General features: G+C 39.7%; 5 protein-coding genes across 11 annotated transcripts; 3 read left to right on the top strand and 2 right to left on the bottom strand.

The window, feature by feature from the left end:
• The first annotated feature begins 375 nt into the window (after positions 1–375).
• Positions 376–6,397, top strand: LOC107227492 (endoplasmic reticulum junction formation protein lunapark-B). Of its 4 annotated transcripts, none has more exons than XR_006903415.1 (10): positions 376–969; positions 1,594–1,635; positions 1,725–1,912; positions 2,077–2,263; positions 2,535–2,546; positions 2,823–2,973; positions 3,272–3,433; positions 3,515–3,685; positions 3,905–4,896; positions 4,987–5,067. XR_006903415.1 is itself a non-coding variant. In XM_015668661.2 (10 exons), the coding sequence occupies exons 1-10, from the start codon at positions 943–945 to the stop codon at positions 5,346–5,348; spliced, it is 1,281 nt and encodes a 426-aa protein (XP_015524147.1). In that variant the 5' UTR covers positions 393–942; the 3' UTR covers positions 5,349–6,397. The 4 variants fall into 4 exon arrangements, 1 of the variants encoding a protein (XP_015524147.1); XR_006903413.1 differs by having other exon boundaries at positions 378–969; positions 2,823–3,096; XM_015668661.2 differs by lacking the exon at positions 3,905–4,896 and adding an exon at positions 5,212–6,397 and having other exon boundaries at positions 393–969; positions 2,823–3,096.
• A 142-nt stretch (positions 6,398–6,539) lies between these two features.
• Positions 6,540–8,722, top strand: LOC107227505 (membrane-bound transcription factor site-2 protease). Its single transcript, XM_015668681.2, has 6 exons — positions 6,540–6,783; positions 6,907–7,179; positions 7,344–7,694; positions 7,776–7,934; positions 8,002–8,259; positions 8,346–8,722. Exons 1-6 carry the CDS (start codon positions 6,709–6,711, stop codon positions 8,706–8,708), a joined length of 1,479 nt encoding a protein of 492 aa, XP_015524167.2. The 5' UTR covers positions 6,540–6,708; the 3' UTR covers positions 8,709–8,722.
• On the bottom strand, positions 8,466–9,515 carry LOC107227516 (LYR motif-containing protein 2). 2 transcript variants are annotated; one of them, XM_015668699.2, is made up of 5 exons: positions 9,358–9,515; positions 9,226–9,277; positions 9,006–9,146; positions 8,821–8,924; positions 8,466–8,595 (listed from the first exon to the last, which is right to left on the bottom strand). In XM_015668699.2, the coding sequence occupies exons 2-4, from the start codon at positions 9,265–9,267 to the stop codon at positions 8,841–8,843; spliced, it is 267 nt and encodes an 88-aa protein (XP_015524185.1). In that variant the 5' UTR covers positions 9,268–9,277; positions 9,358–9,515; the 3' UTR covers positions 8,466–8,595; positions 8,821–8,840. The 2 variants fall into 2 exon arrangements, with proteins under 2 accessions (XP_015524185.1, XP_015524179.1); XM_015668693.2 differs by having other exon boundaries at positions 8,466–8,924; positions 9,358–9,513.
• A 246-nt stretch (positions 9,516–9,761) lies between these two features.
• LOC107227485 (arginine/serine-rich protein PNISR) lies at positions 9,762–17,083 on the top strand. 3 transcript variants are annotated; one of them, XM_046734764.1, is made up of 13 exons: positions 9,762–9,890; positions 9,981–10,218; positions 10,305–10,493; positions 10,588–10,844; positions 10,937–11,114; positions 11,649–11,830; positions 11,962–12,207; positions 12,310–12,412; positions 13,202–13,273; positions 13,681–13,784; positions 13,863–14,028; positions 14,101–14,951; positions 15,452–17,083. In XM_046734764.1, exons 2-12 carry the CDS (start codon positions 10,125–10,127, stop codon positions 14,925–14,927), a joined length of 2,418 nt encoding a protein of 805 aa, XP_046590720.1. In that variant the 5' UTR covers positions 9,762–9,890; positions 9,981–10,124; the 3' UTR covers positions 14,928–14,951; positions 15,452–17,083. The 3 variants fall into 3 exon arrangements, with proteins under 3 accessions (XP_046590720.1, XP_015524134.2, XP_046590721.1); XM_015668648.2 differs by having other exon boundaries at positions 9,779–10,218; positions 13,211–13,273; XM_046734765.1 differs by having other exon boundaries at positions 9,779–10,218; positions 13,863–14,004.
• LOC107227528 (dehydrodolichyl diphosphate synthase complex subunit nus1) lies at positions 15,942–18,979 on the bottom strand. The gene is made up of 4 exons (XM_015668709.2): positions 18,373–18,979; positions 18,153–18,275; positions 17,600–17,849; positions 15,942–17,429 (listed from the first exon to the last, which is right to left on the bottom strand). Exons 1-4 carry the CDS (start codon positions 18,674–18,676, stop codon positions 17,339–17,341), a joined length of 768 nt encoding a protein of 255 aa, XP_015524195.2. The 5' UTR covers positions 18,677–18,979; the 3' UTR covers positions 15,942–17,338.
• Between the last annotated feature and the right edge of the window lie 7 nt (positions 18,980–18,986).

The following is an 18,986-nucleotide window of genomic DNA, read 5'->3' as shown; positions in this document are numbered from 1 at the left end:
TGTACTGTCTCAAAATAAACAGTCATGTAAACTTCAGTCAAGAGCACTGTCTAAAACAATATTGATAGTTCGTCCCGTTTTCACCCCATTTTAAGGGTTGTTTTTAAGTTTTATTAAATTTTTTACATTAGTTTCGCATTCAGCGTCGAATAATACGTAGGAAACGTATAGTTGAACTTCCATGCCAAAAACAAAAAAAAAACACGAATTGCGTGATTGAAAGGGTAAAAGACAACGCCACTTACGGATCCGTTGTTTAGCTACTCTTTTATCGCAGACGGTAGCGTGCGGATCGTTTCTCTGTGGTTTCTCAGAACAGTCGACTTTCTAGCTGCATTATTTATTCACCGGCAAACGGCAGCGCCGCGTGTTTCGATAAGATATCAAATGCGAATGTGATTCAGTCATTCGGTGCCGTACGGTAGTTGATTAATTTTAAAATCACGTTCGGGATGTCAAGTAACCGTGCGGCGGCGGTAAAAATGTCCCAAATATCGTGATGAATATTAATCCTGTCAGATTTGCGATGACGGTGAAATGATTATCAACGGACCGTTTAGCGTGTTGAAAAAAAATCATCTGAAAATAGGGAAACCTTCGTTGTTAATCCAGTTTCCAGTTAAATTTCCGGTAACCGTATTGAATCGGCGGCAACGGCGGGTGTCATTCATGTCATCATCGCCACCGTCGGCCCCCCGTGGTCATCGAGCTATAAATATAACATCAAGAGGCATTTAAATTTGGACGCGTCAAGTTTCGGTCTGCCCGTTGCCGGTGAAAACAGGCCGCAGCAACAGGAGCGGAGCGGCTGCCGGAGTTCTATTTTCATACCGCGCGCAATAAATCTTCTCGTAGCAACCGATTTGACGTGTCACCGTTAACTCGTTGCATTGATATTAACACCGCTGGTACGGGTTGCCGGTAAACAATACCGCCTTCAAGATGGGGATTCTCTTTTCCAGGTTTCGAGTGAGTAACAATATCATACGGCAACCTCGCATTATATTATACACAAAATTTTTAGGTTACACAAACTTGGACTGACCTCTTGATAATGCCCTAAAGAAATCTCCTATTTTTTCTCCAATCTGTTGTATTCTCCTGATCGTACAACACCCCCTTGGATTTCACGCTATTGTTACCCTGAAACAATAATTCTTCGTTCCCAGTATTGTGGGTATAACTGTTTATCCGGATTCAAGCATAAAAACATTGTAGCCAAACGGAATTTGAAAAGAAACAGCGTTACAGGCACCGTAGTTTGATCCGTGGTAGAAAGTTCTGTTGTTCTAATGGAATTTGATAATATAGCGTTTTCGAATTGGGTAATCACGTACAATGTGCTGGAATCGGTATTTTTTTTATCGTAGCACATTATTGTTAGTCAATTTATGCTTGGAAAGCATCGTCCTGCGACGCTCTTGTATTAGCATTGAATGTGGTCAGTAATTTTATTCCAAATTTATTCCTGGCTCATTTATATCGCAGGTCAAGTTTTACTTTTGAACTCTGTATATATAGATATATATATAAGAATTTTTGTCGCTTCATTTCGTCGAATTCGTCACAAATGCACACTTTTTGTAATTCCAGAAAAAGAAGGCCACCTATGAGGTCCTGGAGGATCTTGAAACGGTAATCTTACCAAACATGAACATTAGCTTCTACAACAAGGAGTCTCGGAATGAAATGATTTTTAACGCAAATATAATTTATGCCAACAGAAAATTCAGGAAATTGAAGAATACAGACAAAATACCGAGCAGACGCACAAGAAGATTGTCGGCACGCTGATTATCTACAGTGTGGCTCTTTACATTATTGCGGCACTCGTGTTCTATTTCTACTTCTTCCCAGCCGCTCTCTATGATCAAATATTCTATATGATTCCACTACTCATCTTTCCAATATTGTATGTACATATTCATTTCTCATTTAATGCCACGTTGAAATTACTTTTATCCTTGCGATACGCAGAATTTGATAGTAAATTAACTAGCTTTACTGAGAAATTGGGACGAATTTAAAAATTTATCCTCTGTTGGTATTTAACACACATTTTTCTGTGCTGCACAGGATATTATTTATAAAAAATTTAGTATCCTGGTACTACAAACGAAAAATATCTCGAAACCAGACCAAACTCACGAGTATGCAGCAGGAGAAAAAGAAAATTTTGGACGAAGTTGTCGAAACTGAAACATATAAAAAAGCTAAGGAGATTCTTATGAAGTTTGCGCCTGATCAGCTGAGGATGACACCTGTAAGTGGCACTGTGTTTTTCTTTTTACTCTATATCATGTTTGACCTGCTTAACTTGACCACTGTTGCTTGAGTAAATGAAGCAAAGCAAATGTTACTTTATTATATGTAGTATATTTCACACCTAATCACTTGCAATCGACATAACTCAAATATAACTAATGATCGCGGCTTCTTTGTAGTGAACCACAAAACTTGATATAAATATACATTTGTTCCTCTTTATTATCAGCATTGTTCATACCACAATTTAATCTCTGTTCCTTTCACAGCTCTCGCCGCAGGTTTGTATTATGCCACGAACACAACATTTATTTGGTAAATGAAATCAAGTAGCTTTCAATCCTTGGTATGTACTGCAATGAAAGATTTAAATTATTTTCAAGTATACAGTGTATACACTGATCAATTTTTCGTGAAGTATTCATCTGAATTGATAATTCAGTATTAACAAAATATCTCGCTTTAGTATTTAGCATGGATATATACAAGTTAAAAAGCCTTGCAATAAATATTTGAATTCGAGCAAATACCTCTAGTGTGGAATTTAAACGTTTTAGCCGACGCAAGCAAAAGCTTTGCTCCACAGTGAAAAGCCTCATAGGCCTAGCACACCTCAGGCAGCAACACCGTCGATGCCAAGTGGGGGGCGAACTGAACTAAGAAGACGACCGTTGGTTGTCGCCAATTTAGGACCAAACAAACAAATTGGTAGGCTGGTTAATCCTTCTCCAGTTCCTGTTGGCATGATGCCCCCGCATACTCCGCAATCAGTTAATATATATCCTGCTGGAACGGCTCCTAAGCAGTTTAACACCCCTGCCGCTACGCCTAGTTAGTATTCCAGATTTCGTTGATAATTTCTTTCTTTTTTCGTCTACTTTTCATACTTTTGTTATTTTATTCCTCTATTTTTCGCTGTGTGTGATTTTCTTTGCTTGGAAAAGCTTTGTCATGTAAATTCGGTTCTCTTTACCGCCCAATCTAATGCTGTATTGTGATACCGTAGGAGCGCCTTTACCACGTCCAATACTTCCTCAACAGAGAAGTTACCTAGATCGTTTGGTAGAGTACTTGGTTGGCGATGGACCGTCGAATCGCTACGCGTTGATATGCAGGCAGTGCGAATCGCACAATGGAATGGCACTCAAGGAGGAATTTGAGTATTTCGGTACTATTTTTTTTTTCATCTAGTTTAATTTTTCGACCACCCACTGCGTAATTTTTCCATTTATTGATTAAAAAACTGCAGGATTCAGGTGTTGTTACTGCAACTTTTGGAATCCCGCTAGAAAACAAAAACCCTCCGCACCAAGATTGGAGTACGATAATACCCCAGTGCCTCCAGCCATGCCAAGCCTCGACGTTACCCAAACGCCGTCACCAAAAATCACAGAACGAATATCAAACGTCTCAGACACTGGTGAGTTGTTTTACTATTATATTAGAGAAATATGAGCCTTGTGGTTACAAAAAAAACTTGCATGTGCCATGATCGCTTTATTTGTTACAACAGACCCTGGGTATTGATCTAGCGTAATCTAGTACGCAACAAATTTCAGTGTCATTTTTTTTTCTCAATGTCGTTTGAACAATGCTACTTATGGCAACTTGATAGAGCTATATTTATATTTGGTTGCAGTGTATAAGTCTCCCGAGACCCAGCAACTGAAATCCCATCGTCAATCAATCCTTGAAAATTGCGAGTTACCAAATCCAACTAAACATCGACTATTCCTCTATAATAAACTGCATTCTGACTCATCAAGTATTTTTAGCAGCAACGGTACGAAGCATTGTCCGAGGCCTGCGTCACTTGCAAACTTGGAAAACAAGACTGAACAAAGAGGAAAATGCATTTATCAAGTTTTAAAAGATAATATATTCAATTATGATAATAATTATCCTCCTGACAAATCTTCAGATGCTGACAAACACTTTCATCAAGTTAATGACCAAAAAAATTATACCCAGGATATTGATTCCCAAAAAGTTTCTCACCGCAAAATCTTATCATTTAAAAATTCCAATCCCCATAGATTAAATGGTTACATGTATCCTTCAGCTTTGGTTGGAATATCCAAAACATTGCCTGACACTGCTCTCAGTAACCTTTTAACAGCTTCCGAAGACAGGATTTTGCATATGAGCTCAACTGACAGACGGTTTAGTGAAAAGGTCGACAATTTACATGTTCAAACTGAAATTTTGAGAAAAATTAATGAACAAAAAAGGAAATTGTATACATAGAACCAGATGCTGTGAGCAGTTACGATAAAACGATTCTTTTTCATTTTCTTAATCACTAATATAACGTGTATATGCAGTAAATTATAACAACGATCAACATTATCTAATCTGTACTTGCGCATTTTTTAAAAACATTGATTCAATAAAATTTACGTGCGTCTTCAATTCGTTGAAGTTTCGCTGATCAGACGGGTTCATTATGCCCATAAATACTTGAAGTAATTGTAGAAAAAATCAGTATAAATACGGACCGATATTTAGGTGCGTTTAAGCTGACTCATCCTATACGATGAACCTTGGAAGTGGTATCAGTTACAATCTGTATTGTCGTTTCAATGATATCAATTACTATAGAGCTCGTATTGTTTTCACGTTTATAAAGAGGTTTATAACACTTTGCATTACCTTATTTTTGGACTCTAGATACAATAAACATTGCTCCGAGGATATTGACGAAAAGTATTAAATTTTCAGACTCTGATATAGAAGTTGTTGAGAAGCCTGAAAGTATGGAAGACAGTACGGAGGAAAAGTCTGCCGACGAAAAAGAGGAAGGTAAGAACAAAATCTTTCCATCAGCATTGAAAATTAATTGAACGACATACATGAACACGTCTCTTCTGAAGTGTACCAATATTTTCTTACGAATCTGCGATAGAATTGGATATAAAAATTCGCAATTGTTCTGCCCCGTTATAGCACCAGCAGCTATTGAAACGTCTGAAGTTTCGGTGGCTGAAAAACCTTCGGATGATAATAAAGATGAGAAGGTAGAGAGTAAAGAAGTGGGTGTAGAAGATGACACGGATAAGATGGAGGTGGATGGATCCCCATAAGAATGATATAAAATTCTATTTGTTAACGAAAAGTTTTACGTAAATTTCTAATCTAGCAAATTACTAGTAAGACAGGAAGGTACGAAATACCGAAAGGTAACATCTCTGCCGCGTTATTGTATGGTATGACAATTTCGTTCGTTTTAACTCAGGTCCGTTAAAAGCGTTGACAAAAAACAATCCAATTTAATACTAAAGAGTGTTTAACGTCGTCACCTCGTTGCTAGGCACAGATTTGATCTTGAATAAACTTCCGTCAGGCTGCATTTCCCGAGTGTTGTCGTAGGCATGGTATAATTGTAAATAATTATCGCGTGCTTTATTATATTTTTATCTCAATATCGCGACAAAGACTTATATACCCATGCATATAATATCTTTGCCAAGGTTTTTTAATTAATTCATCGTGTTGTATTACACTATTGTAACAGTAGCTGTCGAAAAAGATTCCCAGGCAGTCTTACGAAATTATAAATATATATAGTTCCCTGTGATGTTATTATTCTATTAATATTTCTTGTTTTTATAGAATTGGCGCGATTATATTAATATTAACGATTGCTATTTGGTTCATTGTTAATGAGAAGATCTCGCAACTTGAAGTCTTATCTGAAATCTTTAATTTTAGGTAAATAATAACCGTTAGTCCTAGCACAACGTTGATTGTTTTACCTTCTCAAGCCTTCCACCACATTCCAGAAAACGAGGAAGAGCAACAAACTACAAACCAACTGAAATTTTACGATTGGTTCGCTCCAAATTTTCTAAGTTCAATTCGGATATGATCCAATCTGCGAGTATTACCTGTATTTACAGTGATCTATTTAATACTTCAATTAGTTTGTTTTTCTTATTATTTTCACTTTTAAATCGAAATAAGAATCCTTCCTCATTTACTGGGATGGCTATCTTTAAGGTAGATATATCTAAAAAGACTTATTTTCGCTATAGCTAATCTATAAATTTCTATTTATACAATAATTCAAAGATATTGTTATAAAACTTAGTTAAGGAATGTACTTTACATCGAAAATCGAAATAACTTATGTGTTTTGTACGCAATAAACAGAAAAAAAATAATTTTAAATCACCCAATTTCTGCATTGTTTTTTTTTTTTTTTTTGCGGTGCAAATCCAGTCATTTTAAGTCTCACCGCGGCGCGAAAAGGATCACGGTTTCATTGGTGCAGTCATATTTAATCACAAGCAATGAGAGGAGAGGCTTCGATCAATTGCGTGCTAGTTGGTGCTAGTGAAGTTATTTGACAGTCAGAAAATTTGTGTACGGTAATCCCCAACGTTCCACGAAATAAACATTGATCAAATGAATGACAAATACTGTTTATGAGATGCCAAGAAAATGGACTCCTTGAACATTCTCATCGGGATCGGTCTCGTTCATTGCACCCTGTTTTTCTTCGATACATTTTTCCGGGTAAGATTCCTTCTACATAACCTAATACTTTTTTATTTCGTTGATTGCCGGTAAACCCAATAATGCTAAAAATCTTAAAATATTCCGTGACTCGTTATGTTACTAAAGCGAATCGATTTCCAGTCATGCTCCCATTATCCGTATCTCTACTTCCTCAAAAATACCGGAATCACGATCGAGGCACTCCGGATCAGGTGGTACACAACCGCCTGCAACAGGATGATCATGAAATGGGCAACGGACCGCTCCAAGTTCTGGCTGGCCTGGTTCAACGCCGGCGTCATCATAACCATACTTCTCCTGCCTGTGGCTTCGTTTATCATCCTTAAAATGACGTTCAATTTGTGGACCGGTCAAACAGCAAAGGACAACAGCGTGCAGACGTTGGAGCCAATGGTTCGACCCAAATTTTCTTCAAATCTAAGTTGTCCAAAGCCATATCCAGATATTATCCCGATAAACTGCTTTTGAAATGAAACACATAATATTCTTCAAAGATTTGACAGAAAAATCCTCTCAGCTTTCATGCATGTACAATTGAAAATTACAAAACACCGCAGTTACCAGGTGTGAATCTCCCGCTCGACGAGATTGGCTACTACGCCGCGACGCTGGCACTTTGCAGTGTTGTCCATGAGTTTGGACACGCTTTAGCAGCAGCGAGGGAAGACGTTCAAGTCTTTGGTATGGGCTTGCTAGTTGCATTAGTCATTCCGGTAGCTTACGCTCACATCAGCAGTGAGCAGCTGGGTGTTCTGCCGGTATACAATCAATTGAGAATACTTTGCGCCGGTGTCTGGCACAATATTGTGCTGGCCACTTTGGCAGCTGGTACCTTGATTCTAACAACCTGGCTGTGGGCTCCTTTGTATACCGTTGGGCACGGAGTTGCAGTTAAGACTATAACTTCTGTAAGTTGCCACGTTTTAAATCGTTGGGCTGTCTTTTCGAATACACGAATAACCCGCAACGTACATTTTTTATCCTTACAGAACTCTCCTCTGCTCGGATCGACTGGTCTACTTCCTCGCGATACGATATACAGAATCAACGACTGCACCGTGAACGACTGTGACGACTGGTATCACTGTATATTGACCGCTGTGCGGCGGCCTAGTCCTGGATATTGCGTAACGCAGAAGTTAATACAGGTGATACGATTGCGAATCATGTGTTGACGAACTTGATCTTTCAAATCAACTGATCAAATTGATTCAGGAATATGACGAATCAGTCCCAGCCTGGCACATGGCTAACGGCGCAGTGAGCTGCTGCGGGGAGGATAGCGAGGCGGCAGGTAGCCTGTGCTTCGAATACATTGAGGGACCTCCTGCAGCGCCCCTACAACTGCCACCCCACTCTTGTCTACCTGCCAGATTAGTCACCTTCCATGCGCAGCGATTTTGCCAGTACAGTCATCACTGCACACCTCATGAAACGCACTGTATGCAACCGTCGTTGGACAACGTGACCAAGGTTAGAATATTCAGAAAATTCACCGCGGGTAATTTAAACCCAATAAGCGCGCTGGGCAATACTTTTTTTTTAATACATTTTCACAGGTGGTACAGATAAAGAGGCGAGAGGGTAAGGACGTGCTATTCATCGGTGATCCAGGTGACATATACCGGACAGTTGACGTATCGGATTGGGTGCCCAAGTACAGTTTTTTGAACTCAGAGCTTCCCGAGGCCTTGGCTCTTCTCTGCAAATATGTTACAGTGTTTTCTGCAGGTTTGGCGGTTGTTAATGTGGTGCCCTGCTTTTGTTTTGATGGTCAGTATATCGTCGCTGCTCTGTTCATGCTCAGATCTAGAATACGTCAGAAAAGCTTGCGTCAGGCGCTTGCTCTGACGGTTACATGCATAGGAACACTCTTTCTCAGCATCAATCTCGTGTATATATTTGTAAATAAAATAATTTAGACTAGAACCCTTAATTTATGTAATTGTTTATATTTATCTTTGCTACTATCGTTATTATATACCAAGTATTAAGAACTAATTACGTATTTATAAATAATTCATTAAGTTGCACCTATGTTCAGCGAATAGCTTTCACGAGCCCTTTGTTCGATTTAAATTTCTCCTTAGTTCGGCAAGCGAATTTTCTCCGTGTATTATTAGAGACTTGATGGCGAACTAAAACAGAAATTTTGGATTCTGAGACTCCCTCGAGAAGAAATTAAAGCTAGTGATGTTTGTGAAAAAGTATAGGCCTACTTCGTCTTTGATGTCCCTGTTAGACCTGAAGTCATTTCTCGCCCAATCTCTAAGGTAACGCCGGTCCATCTCATCTGGAACTTGTCGAATTGTTCGCATAATATTTCGGTACAATTTCAACACTTCTTGGTGAACCATGAACTGAAATATTAATTTCACGTTCATGATTACGGGACCTCGGCGATAAGTTATGTTAGGTCAAGGTTCGTGTTGTATTAACCTGTTTCAAGCTCATCGCAGATCGAGGCAGCTTACCGGACATTTCGATGCCGCTGCAAATGTTTGAACGGTGTAAAAAATTAACCTTTGTAAACATAAAATCGTGTTAGAGTTTTACACGAATCAATGTTACCTCGATTTGACGTGAAGTTTGATGCAAAAGAGGTCTAGAAAACCGATAATTTTATCACGACAAACGCGTAGATAATATTCGTTGAACAATGCATACAAGTTATTATATTATCAATGAAAACAACTTTTGTATATGATTTAACATAACCTAACATAACCTTGTTTTCCTGGCATAATGTCTGGTGATATTAATGGTTGTTAATAGTGTTTAAATGTTTTCAATTGGCAGCATTGAGTACGTTTTCATCATGTTTTCACTAGGATTGCGTCATTGCTATCGATTAAAAATTGAGGATATCGCTGATCGCACCCTTGAAAAACGTTTTATAAGTCGCGAAGGTAGCGGCAGGACGTACTCGGCAACAATCGATGTTGAATCCCATATGTGTTCAGAGTCGATAACACAATTTTACGTCACGCAATTGACCGTCCGGTGTGGGCTTCATTATTTCACGTAAAAAAATATATACATATTTGCGATTAACAGTATTAGGAGGAAATTCGTGCGGTTGACGAGGATCAGATAATCGCCCGGTGAATAGCTCAATTTTTGTCCCATTAAACCGCGTTTTTCTAACTATTTCTTAACTTAATAAATTAATGTCCGCTTTGATTAAACCGCAGTGCGCTCTGCGCGGGTTTCTCAGCGGTTGGCGGCTCGCTCAGTTCGGGTTGCCATGTTGATAGCTGACGAAGGGTTATTCGTACCGCTGAATAAGAGTGATTGATCCGCGTCGCGTTGCCGAACGTGATACCGACGGATTGCGGATGAAGATGAGCGGCGACATGTTTGAGGGAAAGGACTACCCCACTCAGTGGGCTCTGAACCCCTCGGCCTACCAAAACATGAGTAATGATCAAGGTGAGAATCATCTGATTTATTCCCTTCTTCTAAAAGTTTCACCAAAAACTTTTCTCTCACCGATCTCGAAATTCTTCACCTTTCAGTCGACTGGGCCGCCTTGGCTCAACAATGGATAAAAATGAAAGAGACCGTCGTGCCTCCGGCTCCTCCACCCCCTTCTATTGGCTCGAACCAAACCAGTGACGGAGGAGGCGGAGAAGCACCGATGGATATGGATACCAAAGAGGATGAAGTGCCTCAGGCTCCACCTGCCCCTGGCATAAGCGGCACAGGTAAATCGAGAAATAGGGGAAGTTCAGATCTGCCAACACCTGACTTTTCGTTGTAGCACTTTTAATACATGTTACGAACCTTTTCTTCAAACAGAAGGATGGAATCAGTGGAGTCAATGGAGCCAATGGAATACCACAGGAACGGGATCGAGTGGCTGGGAATGGGGTGGAGTTCCACCGCCTGGCAGCACTCTGGGACCAGATGGAAAGCCTGTTGCTGTTCCTGTGGCTGTACCCTCGGTTCCGCCAGCTCCGACGATATCTGTGTCGCCAGGGTTCACTATTCCTCCACCGGCAGCTCCACCTTCGTACAGTTATAACACTGTCACACCGCCGCAAGCTTATAACCAGGTAATTTGCTCGAGTAACTGGTAGCTTAGTAAGTTGAAAGTTTTAGCTTCCACAGACAATGATTCTATGTTATGTGTTTGATGTGCCGATAGGTACCCGGTTATTGGACAGGTGAACAGTCATCTGGTGTCGTCACGACCCATCAACCTCCACCTTTTATGAAAAGTGTACGACACTCTAACCGAATGCCGCATATGCGAAGTAATGACATCATGAGGGGCAGAGATGACAGAGAGAAAACACCTGAGGAAGATACCAGCACTACCATAGGTAGAAAAACGATCCTGTCATATTGCAGGATTTATATTCCGATGCTTGAATTTAGCTTCGAGTGCAATAGTTTAATTATCGCTTTTAAACTATTGGTTAATGATTTAAATTGTTTGGAACTTTTGAGCCAATTATCTTTGTGTTTATGATCCTGCGCTTAGGCTCAGCAAAGAATTCTTTTGGATTCCATTAATATCTCACAATATTGCACTCCTCCATCTGTTCGACTCACATTAATTCGCAACAAGGATTGGGACTGGTTTGATTGCTGTGCTATTAACTTGAATTATGTGGTTAGCGCATCTAAGAATATTTTTTTCTTCCATTTTTAGTCGCTGTGAGCGTTGCACCTATCTATTTTTTCGTAAAATTTTCAATTTTAATTTCTGTCGTATAATTTTATGGGAATTGTCTGTTGAAATTGTAAATAATTAAGTTATTAAATAAAAACCTATTAGCCTTCTCTAAAGTTAGATTTGTGACGTCTATAGATTGTCTAACGATGTTAAAATGACCCTTGCTTCAATTCTACAGATGCAGCTAAAAGACGACAACTCCCAGCATGGATTAGGGAAGGTTTAGAAAAAATGGAGAGAGAGAAGCAGAAGGCAGTTGAAAGAGAGAGGCAAGAAGTCTTACGTAAACAAGAATTAGAGGTACGGAAACAAGCGGAAGAGGAAGCAAGAGCGGTGCTTAATCCTGCCAAGAGCAAATTCGTGAGTATCTATTTATTTTCCTTATTTCAATCTGGAGGAAGAAATTTTGAATAAAATACATTTATTTTAAAAAGTTCGATAATTCGTCGTTTGTCTAAAACCAATATTTCCGAATTCTTGGTAACATTTAGGATTCAGACTCCGAAGAGGAAGGCGAGGTGGAATCGGAATCGGGCTTACCTAGTACAGACAGAGAAGCCGAAAGGGAGAATGACAAGAGTCCCGATGTTGTTGTGAGGCCTCGGCGATCTCGATTCAGGGATGCCGCTTCCCCCGATCAACGAGTGTCCACTGAAGAAAGTCCCCGTTCTACACCAGTCTCTACTCCTGCTCCTACCCCGATTAAACGATCCCGAGAAGACATACTACAGGATGTGGTAAGTTGGATTCCCTATTTTTTTGTATTATTCCGCCTGACAGGCAGAATACACAATTGCAGAAGAGGATATCTTTTGCAAACCATACAATTACCTTCACAGATGTTGAAAGTGCGAAGATCGCTGACTGAGATCTTGTTGGAAGTGACAAACGAAGAGATATCTACGGTCTGCAGAGAGGTTTGGAGCCGCGCACGTGCCAAAGGTACCCCAGATAGACCCGATAGACTAATAGAAAAATATTTGCGATATTTACAGGCGAGAACAGAGCCAGGCTCTTCACCACGGAGTTGGCCTCTTGCCGCATTGTATACAATCTTAAAAGTATTAAAAAAGGTTTTTTTGATTCCTAAGCTTCATTATTTGATACACTTTCAAGAATGCCCTGTTTTACTTTTTCAGGATGTCGAGTCTGGATTTATATTGTTGCTTAATCTGTTACATTTATATACTATTTTTAGTTTACAGCATTCGAAATATCTCTTATCAAGTTTATTTATCCCAAAGTGAGTTTTAATTTGGGAGAATAATTCGGAAATCTTTTTCCTCAACCGTTAATTCCAATTAATCATTCTTCATTCGCTACAGTATATTTTTCGCGTCATAAGCGAACCATAACTTTCTACTGCTTATGCATAAGTGCGCGAGTATCAGGGCGTTTCAGACACATTAATATCGCGTTAGTATTTAAAATTTCATGCAAGATTCACCCCTTAGCTATTACTTAATCGATATTTTTACATACACACGGCATGACGTTGTTTTAATTGAGTTGTTTGAACAAGTTCAATCATAAAATAGGCAATAATCCGAACTCTTTTCAGTCTGAGGATATTAAGTATTGTATATAAAATACGTTGAATATGTTTAACGTGAGGACAGGGAGAGAAAACTCTCCCTATCGCAGGCCGGTTCGGGACTGTTTAAAGAAGGGGGTGCCCAGAAAAGTGGTTGGCACCACGAGATTGGTTACTAAATGCGTGTGTATTGTAAGCCCCTGCAGGACAGCCCCCCGTCGCATCCTTCAACAACTCGGCCCCTCTTGCTCAGATCACTCGAAAACTTGGTAAGTTTTTTTATTCCAAATATACGATATCTCCCCAAGAGAGAGACTGCGAGAGGAACTATAACTCGTTTCATTGTGTATCGGCTTTTTTTTTCTTATAATAATTTTTGGTGCATAATCTGGGCGAGCAGGTTTTTGTTTCCTTCTGAGATCCGAGACTATGAATAATAAAGCACTCTTCGTCCAACTATATGTTGAGTTAGACCTCTCGCCAAGATTTCAGAGTTGTTATTAGATTTCAAACATAGTTCCATCGCACGTCTGGTTTCATTATGTCTCTGTCTGGCTGTGGGAATGATTTTTGAAAAAAAAAAGAAACCATCGGATTCAATGGTGGTTGCGTGCGACAAAGAGTTACGTGATCTTAATCATTGAGTCTGATTTAACTGGGAGTTCGTGTGTGGTAGGTCTGGGCATCTATGGGGCCAGCGACAGCGAGTCTGACGACGAGCAGAGCGAAGACGAAGAGCAGCAGGACGTCGACAGTGATGAGGAACTGCTGCAACTGAAGGTATGCTCGGTACATTGCGTGATAATTATATGAATTGAAGAATTAGATCAACAGTATGATCAGTGTTGGTTATTTCAGGAAGTCTGGAAGCGACGGCAACAGGCGTTCAAGAAGGTGGAGGAGGAGATAGAGGCTCAGCTTGCGAAGGACGAGGAGCAGGAGTTGCACCAGCAGCAGGAGGAAGATGGTCGTCATAACAAGCAAGAGGATAATCATATGGGTAATACTAGCAGCAATGACTTAGGTACGTTACACAAAATAATATTTTTATTGTTTGAAAATGATTGAGAGCGTAATTTGTGACGTCATACTTTAGTTGATGAAAAAGAAACGATAAATAATCAAAGAGAAGCATCAGAAACACTATCAAGCGGCGGACAAACGCCGCAGCGGCGAAGTGTTACCACAGATACAGCAAAGGCGAGGTCGCCGTCAAGATCGGCGGATTCAGAGTCTAGCAGTGGCGAATCCAGCAGCTCCAGTTCCAGTCTCGCTTCTGTGAAAACGGGCAGAAAATCTAATAGAGATAGTGAGAGGGATCGGAGAAAAAAGAGGTCAAAGAGCAGGAGCAAGTCGAGAAGCAAACACTCGAGATCCCGATCGGCCGATAACGATCATGGCCACAGGCACAGACACAGGTCTCGCTCGCGGTCGCGGTCGCAGTCGCAGTCTAAAACTCCAAAACGGCATCGCTCAAGATCGAGCAGCTATAGGTCAGGAAAGAAACACAGATCGAGATCTTGGGAAAGGAAAAGATTGCGGTCGCGATCCAAGGACAAAAAAAGCTCGAGATCGCGGTCGAGGAATCGAAAGAGAACAAGATCACGAACACGTTCACGGGGGAAGAGGAGATCGAATTCCCATTCTAGGGACAGGAGAAGGTCTCGATCCAGATCTCGTGACATCAGGGAAAGAAGAAGGAGTCGTTCTCGAACGAGAGAGCGGAGAAGGAGTAGAACCCGTTCAAGGGAGAGGAGGAGGTCTCGGTCGCGATCAAGGGATCGTAGGAGGTCTAGATCTTATTCTTCCAGAGGCAAAAAGAGGAGCCGTTCAAGGTCTAGAGATAAGCGGAGGTCACGATCCAAATCACGTTACTCGAGCCATCGTGACGGTAAGAAGTCATCGCGTCGGTACAGGGAGTGAACCTGTCCACCATTTTAAACCAAGGTTGTATTTATATTCTTATTATTAGAGATCACAGATTAAAACAGACTGGTCCATAGATGACAATATCAAAAAATACGCAATCACGGGCTTGCTTTTTTGTGTGTTTGCGATTCTATTGTAATGACTGGTTGTCGATAAGAGATACGGTAGACATTTCACAAAACAAGGGGGATAATATATTATTCTAATCTACATGGACACATGAATGTTCACAACAGACGCCATACGTTATTTTACATTTCGTCGGGTGAAAACCATCCAAACAGCAAAAACCCAATTCTTGTACCCGACTGAAATCGATCATCTGTATTAATCTGTTCCATAAAGTAATTAGTCGATAGCGTCTCAAGAGTAATTATCTGCAAAGTTTTAGAATCGAATCGTTCGTCTCGATTTTTGCTGATACAAAAAACAAGACAAAAAAGAAAATACGAAAAATATCACAAACCAGGCCAATATAAGTGTTCAGAATAGGTTTTTGGAATATCGTTTTGTTTCAGCTGGTACGATTGGCTTGGCAAACACGTCTACTTCATACCGCAGAACCACTTCCAGCTTTACAAAACTTCCGCTTTGTTTCATCAATGTTCAACACAGTGGTACAGTTTTCTTTTAAATATACTTAGCATCGTTTTTCACTCTCTTCCTTTCTCTTTCTATCTGTTCTTTTAACGAATAATGAGATGCACATGACTTGATAATCTTCTAATAAGAATGATAATAATAGTAATAGTGTCCCATTACAGTTCAAGTTGATATCAGTCAGTTGCCAAAACTTATACATATATAATTTAAAACGTTAACACGGACTAAAGCGTTTGTGTAAATAATAAATATATATTATAATCACTTAGATCCGAGAAAAATTTATTCTCTTCTTGCTACCTTCTTAAGATATAGCGGAAAATGAATTTTATTTTAAGGCCTTGTCTTTAACAGATAAATCTACTTAATCGAACCAATTATGGAAAGAAAATAAAACGCAGCTAATTATCATGAAATACTATGGTAGTTTATTGGAATATGGTTCATGGGTGATCAGTCCCATTCTAAACTGTATGATACGTTCACATATCTTCTTATTATTTATATAATTTATGTATACAATATTTAGATGCAGTATATACACACACGTCGATTCATCTGACCAATGATCACAAATTTTTTCCATGGAATATTTTATACTTATGATTTATAATAATTTACATCATCACACGATACATACCACTGTTGTGAATACATATTATAGGTAGTTTGTTGTCGGTCGGGGAAAGCAAGACAGGAATACTGTCTAAGCTGCAGATTTTATATTTCTTAAGATAATTAATCTGAAATGAACTTTTCTTACAATGCGTTTCACCTAGAAATTTTACGCAATAATTTTTCGCGCTAGATCAATATTTCCCGTACGGCTCCATAATTTATTCTTCACCTTTTTAATTGCTACAAAATATTGGAATATTTTCAAGTGTCGGAAATCGCGCTGAAGCTTGTTTTATACTTATACATGACAAATTTCATTCGTGAAAATAAAATTTCAATAATAATAAAAATTGCTCCATTGTACCATTTGAACAAAAATACATTACAGTTAGATGAATTTATTCCTGGTTGTTAAAAAAGCATAGGTGGCTGGTGTTATATTAAACATCAGTTTAATTATCAGTGTACGTATGCAAATAACACTTAAAATTCATCCAATATTTCCTTAATTTCATACGCATCTATTGATTATTAATTTAGATTAATTTAACGTCGTATAAATACCTTCTATACTGCAGCATAAGAAATTACTACTCCCGATAACAAAATTGTCAGCACGAGAACGGTGCATTGAAGCAGACTCGAAGAAGGACATCTTGTACAGTGATTGCAAATGTTTAAATGTTTACCGATTGTCTGCCAAAATTTTTACTATTTGTTCATATTCTAACATATAAGTAAGTAAATATGCTCAGCAATACAGGTTGTCACGTAAGTTGAGAGATGTAAGGAATAGTTGTTCCCTTTTATTTTTTTTAAAACCAACGAACTGCGAAATGTTGTACATACACGTGGGACAAATAATTACATTCTTGCCTGTAGAAGTTGTCCTTCTCTATTCACCGGGGCTCGGAATATCATAGAATCAAGAAAAAAAAACAATAGTACACCTGGCTGTACATACTACGTAGATATTTGTATATTTGCACTAAACAAGTGTTACCTATATGTCTCATTAACTTCCTCTTTTCAGTCTTTTGATCCATGGTTAGTTCAGCACGAAGTATGAATCCCCCTATATTCGTATGTATAGATACAACAACCTGTGACGATTGACCGGGTTGAATTTTCTTGACAGCCATATGATACGACGTGTTAAAATTTAAGATCCTAGCAATTTTTCATCACTTCCCGTACCGCTGTTCGCATTTTGCGTACTTCTCCAATAGGTTGACAAAATCATTGACTCGTATATTGTGATGACTCTCCAATAGGCTATAAAAGTAAATGTATAATAAATAATTTAAAGACATACCAAGCATATCGAATTACAAAGTAAGTTACAACTTGAATGAAAATAACGTTCGCCATGCAGTTTCCAAAAGCGACAACTTTTTTATAGTACTAATAATTAATGATTTGGAGTCACCTATTGCTCAACTTACAGGAATTCCGTGGTCCTTATGTGCCATGGAAGTAGACCATACGTGCTACACGTTTTTCCACAAACAACAGCTAGATCGGGATCAGGGAGTCCCCCGAGTTCTAGCTTGTTCTCAAGAAGGTCAGAATTGATTTCTTCCAACTTCAGTGCTCCAGTGATTACCCCCTTTCCCAACGATTGTGTGAGTAGTGCCACTTCCCTTTTTCCATCTGTGTAGGACAATAGCTGCACTTGCAATTTGTGCTTCACACCTGTGAAATGCGGTAAAAATCTTTATCGAATTCAGTTCAGGCCACAGGGCATGGGATAAAAATGGGGAAATTTATGACATTAGTTTCGATTTGCGTGCAGGTTTTCAAATATTATATTTCACCAGTACCGAACCTTTGGGATACATGAGAAAGTTTTAACTCAATTACGCGACAGGAGACATAGATCGAGTGCAGCTTTGAAACACGTTGGAGCGATTAAAGCAAGCGTTGAATGAAAGTTATGACTATAAGTGATAGATTTTCTGTGATGCGTTTAGTGGCAAGTTGAAAATGCAGATGTACCATTGAGACCGTTCTTAACGGCTTTCACTGGACACGTCGAATTCCAGTTGACATGATCGACCAGCTCGGGTTTGAATTTAGCCAGCGCTCTCCTGGCTTCCTCTTCGTTCTTTCGCAGTATACCTGAAGAAGTGATAAGAGGTGAATAATAAATTGCAAACCCAGAACGGTTGCACCGTCGGTTAACAGTTGTCACATGCAACATGTACCGTATAATTACCATCGTAATCGTAGAAACTGACGCAAGGTATGCCGGCGGTTGCCGACCACGCGATAACGCGGACGATATCGCGAAGCGAGGCTCGTTCGCGTCCTAGAATCAGGACAAGATGCTTCGGGAGGCGGGTCTGATCGACCCTCCGAACGCAACGTACGAGGTAATCGGCGTCCGTAAGGACTTTGCTTCTACTGAGGTTAAATAGTTCAAGTTGAGCCGCGTCCGTCCACGCCTTCCGCAGGAGGGTGATAAACGCGTAAGAAATATGCAGGAGGGTCAGAAGCGCTCTGTAAAACTTGACGAACATATTGTTCCACGGTATTTTCACCCACTTTATACACCATAATAAATACGGGGATCTATTTATCAACTCATAACACAACGCCGCGTGTACGTCTGATTCATTCACGTTGAGGACTGATTACTACCTGCTACGGACAGCCACGGGAACACCGTCTTCGGGGCTCGGGCACGGCGATCAGCTGCTACGTCGGCCAATCACGTGCTGACATTTCTCGATTTGTATGTGGAACAGCGTCTCGACCGTCTCGACTTTGGATCGCCGCTGAGTTGACAAAAATCAAATGGTCCATATCGACTCCGTTCGTATTTTGTGT

The sequence above is a fragment of the Neodiprion lecontei genome, chromosome 3, assembly GCF_021901455.1.
Source record: "Neodiprion lecontei isolate iyNeoLeco1 chromosome 3, iyNeoLeco1.1, whole genome shotgun sequence".
Classification (NCBI taxonomy): Eukaryota; Metazoa; Arthropoda; class Insecta; order Hymenoptera; family Diprionidae; genus Neodiprion; species Neodiprion lecontei.
This window is presented reverse-complemented; position numbering and strand designations above follow the sequence as displayed.